General features: G+C 42.7%; 1 protein-coding gene across 7 annotated transcripts in view; it reads left to right on the forward strand.

The window, feature by feature from the left end:
• Positions 1-13,711, forward strand: part of BOD1L1 (biorientation of chromosomes in cell division 1 like 1) — a 54,931-nt gene extending 41,220 nt beyond the window's left edge. For 2 of the 7 annotated variants that reach the window (XM_049108617.1, XM_049108620.1), the window contains exons 19-27: positions 110-183; positions 1,703-1,778; positions 1,979-2,013; positions 3,081-3,126; positions 5,434-5,483; positions 5,581-5,665; positions 6,079-6,232; positions 9,290-9,430; positions 11,858-12,315. In XM_049108617.1, the coding sequence (XP_048964574.1) occupies positions 110-183; positions 1,703-1,778; positions 1,979-2,013; positions 3,081-3,126; positions 5,434-5,483; positions 5,581-5,665; positions 6,079-6,232; positions 9,290-9,430; positions 11,858-11,987 (791 nt within the window). In that variant the 3' untranslated portion in view covers positions 11,988-12,315. The other 5 variants (XM_049108618.1, XM_049108619.1, XM_025438523.3 and 2 more) reach the window with 5 other exon arrangements.
• Positions 13,712-14,639: the final 928 nt, after the last annotated feature.

Raw genomic sequence — 14,639 nt, forward strand, 5'->3', positions numbered from 1 at the left:
GTGTGCACTCCTGCCTGTGTGACTGGGACCGCTCAGGCCACCTGGGCAGGTATGCCAGTGCGGCTGACTGTGGTCCCCAGCCCTGAGCTCAGCTCTGCTGTCTCTGCAGACGAATACAGCAGCGGCGAAGCTGCTAGTGAAAAGACGGAGCAGAATGACGATGACAACATGAAGTCTCAGGAGGTAAGGGATGTCTTGCGTTCTTCCTGTTCAGGTAGTTGAATACTAATGACAAATAAAATGCATTAAATGCTATTACCCAAAGTCTTTGTCAAATGCTTTTGAAGTAGTTCATTTTTTTTTAGTGCAGTGGGACAGCCATTTCATACTGTGCATTTTATCAGTGTCAGTTTGATTAATTTTGTTCTATTCATTTTCATTTCATCCCAACATTTATATTAGACCTATTTCTGTCAAGACCACATAGGACCAGGGACACCTGGGTGGCTAAGCAGTTGAGCGTCTGTCTTTGGCTCAGGGCATGACCCGGGGTTCCAGGATTGAGTCCCACATTGGGCTCCCTGCAGGGAGCCTGCTTCTCCCTCTGCCTATGTCTCTGCCTCTCTCTCTCTCTCTGTATCTCATGAATGAATAAATAAAATCTTAAAAAAAAAAAAAAAAAAAAAAGACCACATAGGAGCTGTACCTCAGTGTTGAAGTCCTGTTCCTGTCCTGGCAGCAGGACATGGCCAAGCCAGGCACATGTTTAGGTCAGAGAACAGAGCTGCTGAGCCCTAGAGTCTGGACAGGACTAAACGGAAGCAGCACAACAGTGTGTGCAGAAGGTCCGCAGCAGGTGCCCAGTGCCAAGTGGGGGATTCCTGGGTGGCTGCAAAAGCAGGCCAGTCTCTGGCCCTGCCCCACCCCTGCCTCAGGGGATGTGCAGACAGGCCCAGTGAGGGATGGAATCCACCGGCCTGAAACAAGCCCAGAAATTGAGGGAAACAACCTGTACCCCAACCACATCTGGATAACCATTACCAAAGTTTGCCTGTCTGACACAATCGTCTTTTTTTTTTTTTTTTTTTCAGATTCTGTTTAAATTCAGGTTAACATATACCGTATTATTAGTTTCAGAGGTAGAATTTAGTGATTCCTCAGTTGCATATAACACCCAGCACTCATCATGTCCCATGCCCTCCTTAATGCCCATCCCCAGTCACCCCATCCCCCTACCCACGTCCCCTCCAGCAACCCTCAGTTTGTTTCCTAGAGTTAAGAGTCTATTCTGGTTTGCCTCCCTCTCTGTTTTTATCGTACTTACTTCATTTTTCCTTCCCTTTCCCTATGTTTATTAGTTTTGTTTCTTAAATTCCACTTAATATACTTTTTTTTAATAGTTCTTTTTTGTTTTCTCACACTTCTGTATGAGAAGTTCAGTGGCCTCTTTTATTTTTCATAAGGGATAACATTTGGTCACCAGTGACTAAGACTAAATCCACATTTAAATGTACATGCATACCGTTTGCAGAAGTCAAAGCTGATATGGAGCACTCAGTTCTACTTCATCTCTCATCATTCCTCACTACTGTGTGAATATGGTTCTCAGTGTTTATCAGCTGATGGAATACACTGAGAAATGAAGCGTGGAGTCATGTATTGTTTAAGTGACAGCTAGGATCTGAGCCCTCGTAGGAGGAAACACTAAATCTCATTTTGAAATCTTTTATTGCTCTTTTGTTTTTTTTCCTTTACCCCTTAGGAAGATCAGCCAGTAATTATTAAAAGGAAAAGAGGAAGACCTCGTAAACACCCCGTAGAAACCATGTTAAAAACAAGTAGGTATTTGTTATGTTTCAGTTCACATGCAAGACATTTTCAGGGGCGAATAGCTGGCTTGGTGGGTAGAGTGTGCACCTCTTGATCGGAGAGTCATGAGTTCAGCACCACGTTAATGTGGAGCCTACTTTTAAAAAAAATTTTAAAAGACATTTCCAAACTGGTTTTCTAAATGAGATTTTTATTTTTTACTTTTTAGAAGAGGACTGCAAAACAGATACTGGCACCGTCACTGTGAGTAATTGCAACAGATAGGAACTCTGGAAGTGTTTGCCCTTGACCTGGAGAGTGTATATGGCAGCATTTCTATTTTGTATTCCTTTCATTTTTTAAATATTTGAAAAACATTAAAAGAATACCTTAAATAAAACACTGAATAACCATTTAAATAATATTCCAAGTACTAATATTTTTACATAAATATACTGTTCTTTAATCTGATCCCATCCTCATATGTGAGTTTGCCTATATAAAAATTATCTAGGGACTTCCCTTCTTGTGGTCATTCTTGATTAATACATAGAAAATAGTTGTGTTATGTGATTTTTAGGTAATGGCTTTCTTTATGGAAACCTGAAGTGTGTCTTACCTGTTACTACTCTCTCTCTGGAGTTTTTCATAATAAAATATACACTTGATTTTGATTCAGGAAAATCCTCCATGACACTTTATCTTTTTAAACATTCTTTGTCTTTGACCCTAAAGCATATAGTCTACAAAATCATTCTATCAAGACTTCATTACATGAGTTTCAATGACAGCATTGTTAAACAGAAGGTTAAACATATGGCAGTGTTCTACCGACAACTAATGAGGTCCAAGCCTCAGCTCTGCCACTTATTCCCAGATCTGTGACACTGGGCTAATCTTGTGACCCCCTTGAAACTCCTATTTCCTTGAATATAAAGTAGTGTAATGATATCTGTAAGTACTACAGTACTTACCTCCATAGAATTATTACAGAACAGCAAAACCAAAGTGCCATAGGTCAATGCATTTACCAGCATGTAAGACAGTTTGCCAGATTTGGGGAATACTAATGATGGTCATGCCATGTCACCTCCCATGCTCATCTCCCAGTGTCACAGGAGAGTGGCTGGAGAAGAGGCTTGTGGCAGCCCTAATTCTCCATGTGTTCAGAAGCAGGGCATCCATTTTTGCTTGGTATTTTTTATGGCAAAAGATAGGTTCCGAATACTCTGCCTGCATAATAATGATCCTAAACCTCCCTTACATAATTAATGACTTCTTTGTGATGATGACTAACTACTGACTTCAGTTTTTTGTTTGTTTAAATTTAGGTAGAACAGTCTTCACCTGGCAGCAAACCAAAATTAACACAGACAGGTGTGTACCTAGAGCATTGCTCTGCATGTGATCTAAGGAAGGGGCAAGGGCGGCTGGCAGTTGGGGAAGGTTTTAGAGTTTCATTCTCAATGAAGTAGGTTAAAACGGTTGTTCTTGTAGACATACAAGACTATAGCCATTGCCTTTTCTTGTGATCTGAACCCTTCTTGGTTTTAGAAGTCTCCAGGAAGCCTCCAAAGAGGAGGGGGAAGGCAACAGAAAGTACAGTAGGGACTGCACTGGGGTGTCCAAACCCTAATTTACTGGATATGTTTAAAGGAGAAATAGATCAGCCTAGGGACTAGACCATCTTACTGGGAAGACCGGAATTTACTCAAGAGCCTATTGTTCTCAGAAGAATTTTGAAAGCAGCCTGTGTAGCTTCTAGAGCCAGAATGCAAGAGATAAAACTTGTTGAATTATTTTTGTCCTCATTCCAAGGAGAAAAATAGTCCCAAAATGTTGATAATGATTGGCTGTGGGTAGTGGGATAATGGGAACATGCTGTGTTGTTACTATTGCTTGAATTCTCCAGAATTTTTACAGTGTGTGTTTATTAATTTCATTGTTAAAAATTTTTTATGTGAAAACAACAAGATTGGGGTGCCTGGGTGGCTCATCAATTACGCATCCAACTCTTGACTTTGGTTCAGATCCTGATCTCAGGGTTGTGAGATGGAGTCCCAAGTTAGGCTCCAGGGCTCAGCAGGGAATCTGCTTGAGATTCTTTCTCTCCCCCTTTCCCACCTTTCCACACCCATGTGCTCTCACGAATGTTCTTTCTCTCTCTCAAATAGAACCTTTAAAAAAAAAAGTAATAAGACCTTTTGGTGGGTTTTAAAGGGTTGACATAGGCAAAAAAAGATGAACGTGACAACTCTGTTGGGTAAAACAAATAGCTGGTTAGATCAGAAAAGTACAAAAAAAAGAAAAAAGTACATAATCAAGGTAAAGCAAATATGTAATTTAGAAACCTCCACATTGAACTATGTGTGATCTTGTGATTGTATTTCAGTTTTTCTTGTCTCTTGGAGAATTAAGGTTGATTTATTATTTTTTCTACAAGGGGAGAGTTTGCTTATGTTTGGTTTTTAAACAGTTTTTATTCCTAATGTTATAATATTTTGAATCCATACAACAAGAAACCTTTATAATTTGAATGTCCTTTAAAGACTCTAATTTGAGCTGTGTAGTTATGTTTTGGTGTGTTTAGCAGTGATTTTCTGAGTCTGGGTAATGATGACCAGTTACAACAGGCTCCTTCACTGTCAGCCTTCTTGATATAATGTTTCCATCCACATCAGTGTACTGAACTTGCAAAAAGGCTGAACGTGGACCTCACCACCAACGAGAAGTACCTTTGGGTTATCTGTCAGGTGTCCAGTGAGCATCCCCATAACTTTAACTTCAAACAGTGCATTAAACTAAATATTTTTTTCTGATACATTGTCAGAAAACTGTAACATCCACAGAAAGCAAATATATAAAGCATAGGCATACACAACCTACAATAGGCTTATAATATATACTTTTCTAATAGCTCTGATGTAGCTTATAGTCAAAAGAATTCCAGCTACTGCACTACTTATTAGTTATGTGACTGAAGAAATTATTGTTATTATTATTATTATTTTTAAAGATTTTATTTATTCATGAGAGACCCAGAGAGAGAGAGAGAGAGAGAGGCAGAGACACAGGCAGAGCGAGAAGCAGGCTCCATGCAAGGAGCCTGACGTGAGACTCGACCCGGGGTTTTCAGGATCACGCCCGGGGCTAAAGGTGGCGCTGAACCCCTGAGCCACCCAGGCTGCCCTGAAGAAATTATTTAAATCAAATTACTTGAACCTTGTTTTTCCTAATTATAAAACAGGCGTTGTAATAGAGAGAGAGCTACATTGAGACGTCATTATGGTTTGTAATCCTGACCTGAAAGTCCTGGTAAGGTTTGAGGGCTCCCTAGTTGCCCCTCCTCCCTTTCTGGGTTCAGAGTATTTGATCTGAAAGGGACCATACAGGTAACCCATGTTTTTATCTTATGGATGAAAAACTGAGGTTTGAGGAATTTAAGTAATTTTCCCAGATTGCATAGGTTATTTGTGACAAGTCTGAAGTGTGCACATTTGGAGGTTCTGACTTGTAATTGAGTGTACTTTCTGCTAGGTATTAGTCTTATCTGATACAAAATAATGCTATATTGTTGAACAATGCTTTAATCAGCACTGGTACATTCAGAGACAACAAGCCAGGCTGTTGAAAGTTAATTTACACTAAGAGAGTATTAATGCAGACATTTTCGTTTTCTTAAAGATGAGTCCAATAAAGAAACCACTACCCCACAAGAAAGAAGTATGAGCAACGTAAGTGTCAATTTTCTTATCAAAGTATGTCTTTTAGGAATAAACTTAGTAAATGTTCACTTAACCATCCTTTCGGTTTTAATTTTACTGCTTCTAGGATGATGGCGAAGAAAAAACAGTAGCAAATGTGCGTCGGAGAGGAAGAAAGCCCAAGCGTTCGCTCACTCTGTCAGATGATGCTGGTATGTTTCTGACACATTCTTAATTGTGGAGTCTTATCATTTCAAAATCACCTTTTTAAGAGTTTTTCTCTACACGAAGAAAAATCCAGTGGGGCACAGCTAGTATTAATATTACATAAATATGTGTGAAATGGCTCTAATCCCATGTCAGAAATGGTACATCCCAGATGCTTTTTTGAGTACATGTGAATTTTTCATGAATGCTGGCTGTGAACTGCCTAAGTAAACTATCCCAAATGTGTTTGAGATTAAGTTAAACAGTTGTGAATTGCAAGTGCTGAAACAAAAGGAAATGGAAAAGCACTTCTTCTGCCTCCAAGTCCCTAATATCCTACATCCTACACTCCATGACTCTCCTTTGGAAGTGTCTTGGGGAATTGTACAGTCCAGGTGTTACCCTTCTATTTGAACAGAATCTTCAGAACCAGAAAGAAAACGCCAGAAATCAGTTTCTGAAGCCACTGAGGACAAGAAAGACCAGGAGTCTGATGAAGAAGAGGAAGAGGAGGAAGAGGATGAGCCCTCAGGAGCCACCACAAGATCCACCACCAGATCAGAGGCTCAGAGGTAATGGGGGCAGCGGAGAGATTCTAAAGGCCTTCACCGACTTCTCCATCAGAAGGCAGCTTTGGATTTCATGGTATTCTCTTTTCATTGACTCACACATGCCACAGTGTAAGCCATTTCCTTCTGTTTTTATCTTCAGCAGAGAGCACATGTTCTTAGCCCTCGGACTGGTTCTTCATGGAGAAACCCACCTTCCATCTTAAACAATTGTTGAGGATCATATCAGAGTCTGCCAGGTTCTAAATACCTGTTTGGTAGAACCCATTTAGTTCCTGTACAGATATTTATTGAGCCTCAGTAGGAGTCTCAGATACTATGCTGGGCCCATGGGTGAAAGCAGACCCTGTGTACAATATAGTCCCTACATGCAGCATGCTCAGCTCCAGTGTGAGGGACAAGGCAGGTGTACCTATCACTGTCGTGAGATGCGTGTAATCAGTGCTGTGGTATAGGGTGACCATGTGAAATTGCCCATATGTGACCATTTTTTACTAACAGAACTTAATCTCATGTTTCCCAAAATTTATTCTCCCAAACCTTAGTATAGCCAGAAGTCCCTGGAAAAAAGTGTCATGGTCAGATGAGTTTTAGGAATGCCAGTGAATTCCTTCTCCCAAACTTAGTGAATCACAGTGCATGTTAAAATATTAAGGGCTCAGTATAGTCCTAAAGGAAACAAACCTGTTTAACTTTGTCTGAACAAACATTTGCCAATTATACCCCCACCCACTCTCATTAATATCAATCAGTATTTTCCCCACAGCACATTTTGAGACATGTTGCATCTTTTAGTCTGTTAACTTACTCAAGCAAGAATATTTTCCATTTTCAAAGTGATTCACAAGCTGTTAATCTTGGTATCATCTTCTGTCATTTCATTACCCAAGATTAATCAAAATTTCACCGACGTTCATTTCAAGAATATCACTTATTACACCTGTCACCACATTGGGGTTTTTTTCCCCATTTTTAAATATTTTTTAATGAAGTTTGATTTGCCAGTATATAGTATAACACCCAGTGCTCATCCCATCAAGTGCCCCCCTCAGTGCCCATCACCCAGTTATCCCATCCCCCCACCCACCTCCCCTTCCACTACCCTTTGTTCATTTCCCAGAGTTAGAAGTCTCTCATGTTTTGTCACCCTCTAATTTTTCCCACTCATTTTCCCTCCTTTCCCCTACAATCCCTTTCACTATTTCTTATATTCCCCATATGAGTGAAACCATATGGGGAATCCCTGGGTGGTTCAGCGGTTTAGCGCCTGCCTTTGGCCCAGGGTGTGATCCTGGAGACCAGGGATCGAATCCCATGTCAGGTTCCCTGCATGGAACCTGTTTCTCTCACTGCCTGTGTCTCTGTCTCTCTCTCTCTCTCTCTCATGAATAAATCTTAAAAAAAAAAAAAAAAAGGGAAACCATATGATGATTGTCCTCCAATTGGCTTACTTCACTCAGCATAATACCCTCCAGTTCCATCCACGTCAAAGCAAATGGTGGATATTCATCCTTTCTAATGGCTGAGTAATATTCCATTGTATACATAGACCACAGCTGCTTATTCATTCATCTATCTAAGGACATCGACCTGTCACACATTGTAACAGTAATAGTGTCTTGTGTTTATATAAAGACTTAAAATCAATCTATTTCTGATTACTCCACATTGCATTTTATTAGTCATTCATACCACGGTTTGATTTCTCAGAGTCAGGTTTTAGGGCCACAGGACTTTAGGAGCTCACACAAGCTGAAGGTAAGATAGTAGTCTTATACTTGTTTTTTTTTAGGTGGAGCACCTCAGATAAATAGAAGAGACAGAATCAAGTTTCCTGCTGATGGGAGAAGGTGGGGGCGCTGTAGCACAGCATCCCTGCATTCGGTACAGATCCACCCCAGCACCACTGCCTCCCCCTTAAACATTGCAGAAAGATCACCCAGGAGAGTAGGGACCGCCTCATACAAAGTCCTCATACAAAGGCCTTCTTGCTGTCTTTGAGTGACTGTCTAAAAGTAGTGGTCAGGTTTGCCTTTTAAAATTTGTTCTTTGAAAACAAATCTTACTTACGATTCTGTCATCACCTAGACTGTCAGTGCCCTTCCTTAACATACCTTGAGAACTTTTAATTTACAACTGGATTCTTCTCTTATTGTAGATTCCTTGGCATCAGTTAGTTGACTCTAGGGCTCTTCCATCATCTTAGTTCGATTCTTGAGGGTGGTTGGGGTCTTCACGGGCTAGTGCTGCTGGCCCATCAGTGCCTCGCTGTCTGCTCACATCTGTAGCAGCAGCTCCTCAGTATCTTTCTACGTGCAGGCTCCTCAGTAGCAGGGAAGTCCCCTCGCTCTTCTCTTCCTTGTGTCCAGTGGAGGCTGGCCTCCCTGAGGAGTATGCTCTGCCACTTCTGCTCTTGGGGCTTCCCTACAGCATTTCCCTAAATATTTAAGGGCAGCTTCCAAGTCCTCTCTTATTTTAATCCCCATCATCATCCCTGTTTGTTCTCCTGAATTTATGTGCTCCCCTTTCTAAGGCAGCACATGTTCTGTACAAAGTGTGTGGGCTAATGAACTCAGAAGAGGATTGCCCCACCCTATCCTGCAGGGTCTCAGCTGCACCCACACGCCAGCTCAGCAAGTCTTTTCTCTTGGCCATTGCACTGGCAGGCCTGCTCTTCCATCCCCTGGTCCTCAAGCAGTCGACCACTTGGACCTGACCAGCTGGCCTTGTGAATTGTACTGCCTTGGCCCCTTCTCTGCTGCAGTGAGCACTTTGGGGATTGTCATCTTGTCAGCCAGTGTATTTTTTATCACAGAGTCCTCTTTGTCTAGATCATGATAAAATACTTTACACAGTAAAAGCAAAGACACAGTCACAGAGACAGTCGTAGATGACATCAGATCTTCTTTTTACCAGCAGTCCAGAAAACCAACCATTTTCTGCTTTCACCCCCATTCTCTGACTCTGACTCACCTACGAGGAGCCTCATCCTTTCTGAAGAGGCACCGGGACTGGTCTGTTCAGTGTACCGCTGCCCGGTGTTTCTGTAATCTGTTTCAGAAAGCATCATAGCAAGCCACCAGCACGTGCAACATCCACCCTTGGCAACCCAGAAACAATTTCCGCTAGAAATCGCCAAAAATTAGCAAAAGAGAAGTTCTCTACCAGCGAAAAAGTTAGTAAATCTCCCCCATTAGGAAGGTAAGTCCCTGCTTACACTTCAAGTCATTTTTAATCCCCTGTGACTGTTTTTGGTACAGTAAGGTTTTCTTCCCAAGTTCTTTTAGGATCTTTGTCTTGTCAAATAACTGTCTTCTGGGATCATTGGTTTCCCGAATGGAAACCTACTCCAAAAGGAATTGGAGGGGCTGCATAAGGCATGTCAGTCCTCGCTTCACGGCCCCCCCTACACACACTTGCCCTTGACCTTTGTGAGCCTTACATGCTGACTCCATCCACCAGGACCAAAGGCGAGGGGTGTTTCTTCCCAAGGGGTCACAGGTCTGAGTACTTGGCTAAACCAGCCCAGCATAGTCAGGCACCGCACAGGCCAGAATCATTTGTTTTAGCCAGAGCATTGGGAGAGGTGATGGGGTCACAGTAAAACAGCCACTTCCAGCTCAGCCCCTGGCGGGGCTCCCACCCTCCACAGCCCCCTTAACCCTCCTGCTTCTCACAGGTTGCGCCCAGGCCTCCTTTGTGGCCTTGGCTCGTGCCGGTTCTTGAGTGCCCTTTCTACCAGCCGCCAGCGAGGCAGGCTCTGCTATCCTTCGCCCTCCGTCCTCAGGAGGCCCCAGTGCTTCACTTCCTTCTCTGTCCATCATGCGGAACCTCTAGCCTGCCATGCAGAGGATGGTGGTATATGTATGCCCTCTCTGAACTACAGGCTTCTTCCTTTCTGTACATGAGAGCATCAACAGATAAAAGATTCTTCACAGTGCACAAAACTTACACAGTCGATCTTCACAGCGTATGGATAATATATGTGTGTGTTACTATCCCCATGTCCCAGAGAGGGAAGCCACTAAGGTGCCACGCTTCCAATAAGGTGGATTCTCCCATTCCATCCCCATTATGTGAAATGTTATATTTGTCCTCATTTTATAAGTGAGGGAATGAATCTCAAGAAGTTCTGGTCTCTATTTCTCACAATGGAATTGCAGACGAGTTGGGGAAACTCTTGCTGAGATGAAGATTCTGATTCTGTAGGTCTGGGATGGGGCCTGAGAGTCTGCATATCTAATAGCTCCCACGTGATGCTGGTGCCAGTGGTCAGACCGCACCTCGGGTGCAGGAGGGGGCTCACACGGCCGGGAAGAAGCACTCTGACTCAAAGCCGCTGTCCCTGCTACGTGGCATCTAGCACAGGGCTGGCATGCCAACTGCTCAGTTGGTAGGTTCTCACCCAGCGGCCAGTGGCTTTCCCTGACTCGGCCTAAAATGGGAGATCAACAAGCACTGCTTTTTGGCCATTCTCCGCACAGGCGTATATGCTGGAACTGTGTCCTGTACAAGAGTGTGTGACCTGGTTTGGGTTTATTTACTTGTGCTCTCAAAGGAACAATAAGCAAGACAAGCAAAACATCTTATCCATGCAGCCCCATCGGACCATCTCCTGCAATTTTGATTTTCCAGGTCTTTTCCTTCATAGATAGAACCATGGCAGCTTGGCGACGTGTGCCTTGGTGCTAGGTACTAGGGAGAGGAAGAGGAGAAGCATTCTAGCAGGGGAGACATGTGTACATGACTTGGAAGCTTTTTTGGCACCACCTGGCTAAAACTATATCTTGGAGTACATCCAGTGCTCACATGCTGCCGCTGTCACTGCAACATAATTCTCATAAACCAAATTTAATAGAAGTCATACCAATGGTATTTACTATTGTGGTCTCTTTGAGAATTGTTTTAAAATAATGACTGTAGCCTACAGTTGGAAAAAATCAACAGGTAAATCACAGTGGTAAGTGCTGTGGTGGAGACACAAAGTGCCATGGGATTTCCAGAGAGTGGCTTGCTCCATGATGAGGAAGGTTTCCCATAAGGAGGAGTTGCTTTTGAACTGGAGCTTAAAGACAAGGGTGTTTGCTAGGTGGGAGGTGTGGGGTGATTCTCCAAAAACTCCCATGTCAAAGCATAAAAATGTGAAAGAATGTCATGTGTTCGGGATTGGCAGGACCAATCCAGCGTGGTGCAGAAGTCAGGGCAAATTATAAAGGACTTTGTGAAATCTTGGGATGACTTTATCCTGAAAGCATCAGAGAGTTACGAGGAATATATGTGTAACAGATAAACAGGACAGTGACATGATTCATTGGGATTTCTGACAGATAATTCTGCTGGCAGATGGGAGAACGGGGATGGGCTAGGGGCAGGGTGATTGGCCAGAATGCTCCTCTGAAGTTCCCCTGCCTTTTTAACACTGCTGCCTCTCCTCAGTTGTATTGGCCCATGAGATGGGATTGGGCACCCGCCCAGATGGAGTCCCCCATCCTGCTGTGCTCCTTCTCAGTAGCCTCGACTTGGGGCAGTGCGTGAAGGACTGGCTGTTAATTGTTTTGTTTTGTTTTGTTTTGTTTTGTTTTGTTTTGTTTTGTTTTGTTTTTGATAAAGATTTTATTTATTCATTAGAGACACACAAAGAGAGAGAGAGGCAGAGACACAGAGGGAGAAGCAGGCTCCATGCAGGGAGCCCGACGTGGGACTCGATCCCTGGTCTCCACGATCACACCCTGAGCTGAAGGCAGCACTAAACCGCTGAGCCATCTGGGCTGCCCTGTTAACTGTTTTCTAGCTCGAAGAACTAGGACCCAGAGAAGAAGGCAGATTTGAGCCAGGCTGGCCCTGGGAGTGTGACCGGGCCAGAACCAGAGTGCGGGTCTCCAAGCTCTTCCTGTTGTGCCCTGTGGATGTGGGGCTGGTTGCACATAACCAGTTAGCACTGCTCTTCTAGAGTCTCCTCTTCCTATATAAACATGACCTGGGTTTTCTCTCAGCTCTCAAGTTCAAAATTCTTCCCTTTTTTAAAGAACTCCCAAATTATGGAAGCCACTCCTGTCAGCTCTCACCACTGCCTTGACTTTTGTTTACTGCAGATCGAAGGCCCAGCTCTCCCCTTCCAGCAAGCGCAAGAGGGAAGCCAGCCCCCCCGGAGCCCGGACTAGAGGCCAGCAGAGGGTGGAAGAAGCCCCTTCGAAGAAGGCCAAGCGGTAATCCTGGCCACCACCACCACCATGCCCCTGGCGTGTTGGAGACACAGGCGAGAGGAGAGAATAAGCCTGGGGCCAGAAGCTTTTTTTTTTTTAACCAGGGAAAGGACATGCATGTGCTGTAAGTTCCTAGGTGCAAGCTTTTTCTTGTTCTGTTTTAAACAGCTTTATAAACTATTGTTCATAGAAGATATTATGTACATTTATTTCAGATAAAGGAAAATAAGTTTACTTTGTATCTGAACTCAAAACAAAGTAGTTGTATATTTTAACATCTGAAATTGGGATTTCCCGATGTGACACATCACTAATGCAAACCCTTCCAGCCTATCAGACACCAGGCTGCCTACTGGTAATCTGTGTACAGTATATAAACATGTAAAAATAGGTTGTATTTTACTCTATGTATGATGCTAATCAATGAACACTTTATTTATTTTACAGAGAAAACTTATCTGTGAACTTTACTATATATCTGTTTATTTTATTTTATTATTTTTTTTTAATAAAAAAAGGGTTTTAAATGCTATGCAGTCATTAGTAGAAACGTTTTAGGATGCTGCCTGCCTTGTAACTCTCTATGGTCTGGCAGGAAATACAGGATCTTCTCGCATGTATCCAAGTGAAGTAGTTTAGCTCAAGAAAGGGTCTGCATTGCTTCCCTGTTCACAGTTGTGACTTTTTTAAGAATGTAACTTGATTTTAGATTATGCTCGCATCTGTGACTTTACTTCCAGCCCCACTGGCGTGAGAGGTTCTGGTTCAGGTAAAGTTACATCCTGTCACCTGCAGCAAAAACGCCTCTGTCGGTGTTCATCCCTCCCTCTGTGCTGTTCCGAGGCCTCTACTCGTTCTCTTTCCATGTTGTCCTTTTCAGTGAAGAGAAATGCATTGAGATTAGGTCACTCCTGTCTACTGAGCTTCAAGACTTTATGTTGTTTTATACACAATTATTTCATGATAGAAACTGGCTTTATTGCCGGATTTCTTTTTTAAACATATTTTAACTCCCATACGAACAAACTGTCCAACTTAAGTTTTTCATAAGATTAAATTTTTCTTAAGATCAAATTTGTCTCTAGCAATGATGTGATGAGTTGCCAAATAATTGAGATTATTTTAAAATGTTTTGTTCATATTGTTTTATAATTAAAATTTACATTCAGTGTGTGTGAATTTTTTTTTTGACTCTTAATGTAAGGTGGATATTTCTGTCATTTTACATGGTTTCTTACAAGATTTTATATATAAATTATAAAATGTTTCCAAAACTTGAGTGGTAAGAATTTTTTTTCTGTATTTTAAGTTTTCTCTCTGTGAAAACTACTTCCTCTCTCCAAATACTTGGTGTTAGAAATGCTGTTCCATTTTCACTTTCAAATATGAGTCAGTGATGGTGTCTCAGTAGAATTGAATGTTGGATCTGGAAAGGACCTTGGAGACAAGGAACAAGATGAATTTAACCAAAACCGGGAAAGCTAAAGTGATTTTCCCTAAAGTTAGTCAAGGGAAGAAGCCAGAGTAGGTTCCAAAGCTCTAAAGTCCTTGACCAACAACAGTCTGCATTGTGAGTTGTAGATTAGTTTACCAAAATGCACACCTGAAAATGTGTTCTCCATGGGAAACCAGTGTATTCAGTCTAGTCACGCCCGCTGTGGGCATGACCTCACAGGGACTAAATAGTTGGGTTGTGAGGCATTGCTGCCTCTTAATAAAGTTGGAACTAAAGATTGGTACTAGAATATGGAATTTTCTGGCAGGAACTCAGCTAGACCACTTGGTTTCCAGTTGTTCTGAAACCCAGGTGGGACAAAGGGGCACCGGAACTGTGGGGGGCATTCTTGATCGTCATGGTAATTTGATCCGGCTAGTATTTAGTAGAAGGAAGTTGGGAATGCTACACGTTGTACAGCACACAAGGCAGTCCTCGCCTCTACAGAAATGTCCTTGCCAAATGCCTGCAGCGTACACCTACAAATCCCTGAGACACACGGACCATCTCCACACTTGCCTTTCCCTGGTCTGGGCTCACGGCTCCTCTGTGAGCAGCCTGAAAAACAGCACATGTCAGACCTGACAGGGCTGGGAAGAGTTGGCAGGAGCACCCCTAATTGGAAGTGATGTGGCTAATTCCTCAGCTGGAGCTGGAGCCCAAGACCACAGTCCCTTCTCCCTACTTCAGGCCTCCCTCCTCAGCATTACAA

This window comes from Canis lupus, chromosome 3 (genome assembly GCF_003254725.2).
Source record: "Canis lupus dingo isolate Sandy chromosome 3, ASM325472v2, whole genome shotgun sequence".
In the NCBI taxonomy this organism is placed as follows: Eukaryota; Metazoa; Chordata; class Mammalia; order Carnivora; family Canidae; genus Canis; species Canis lupus.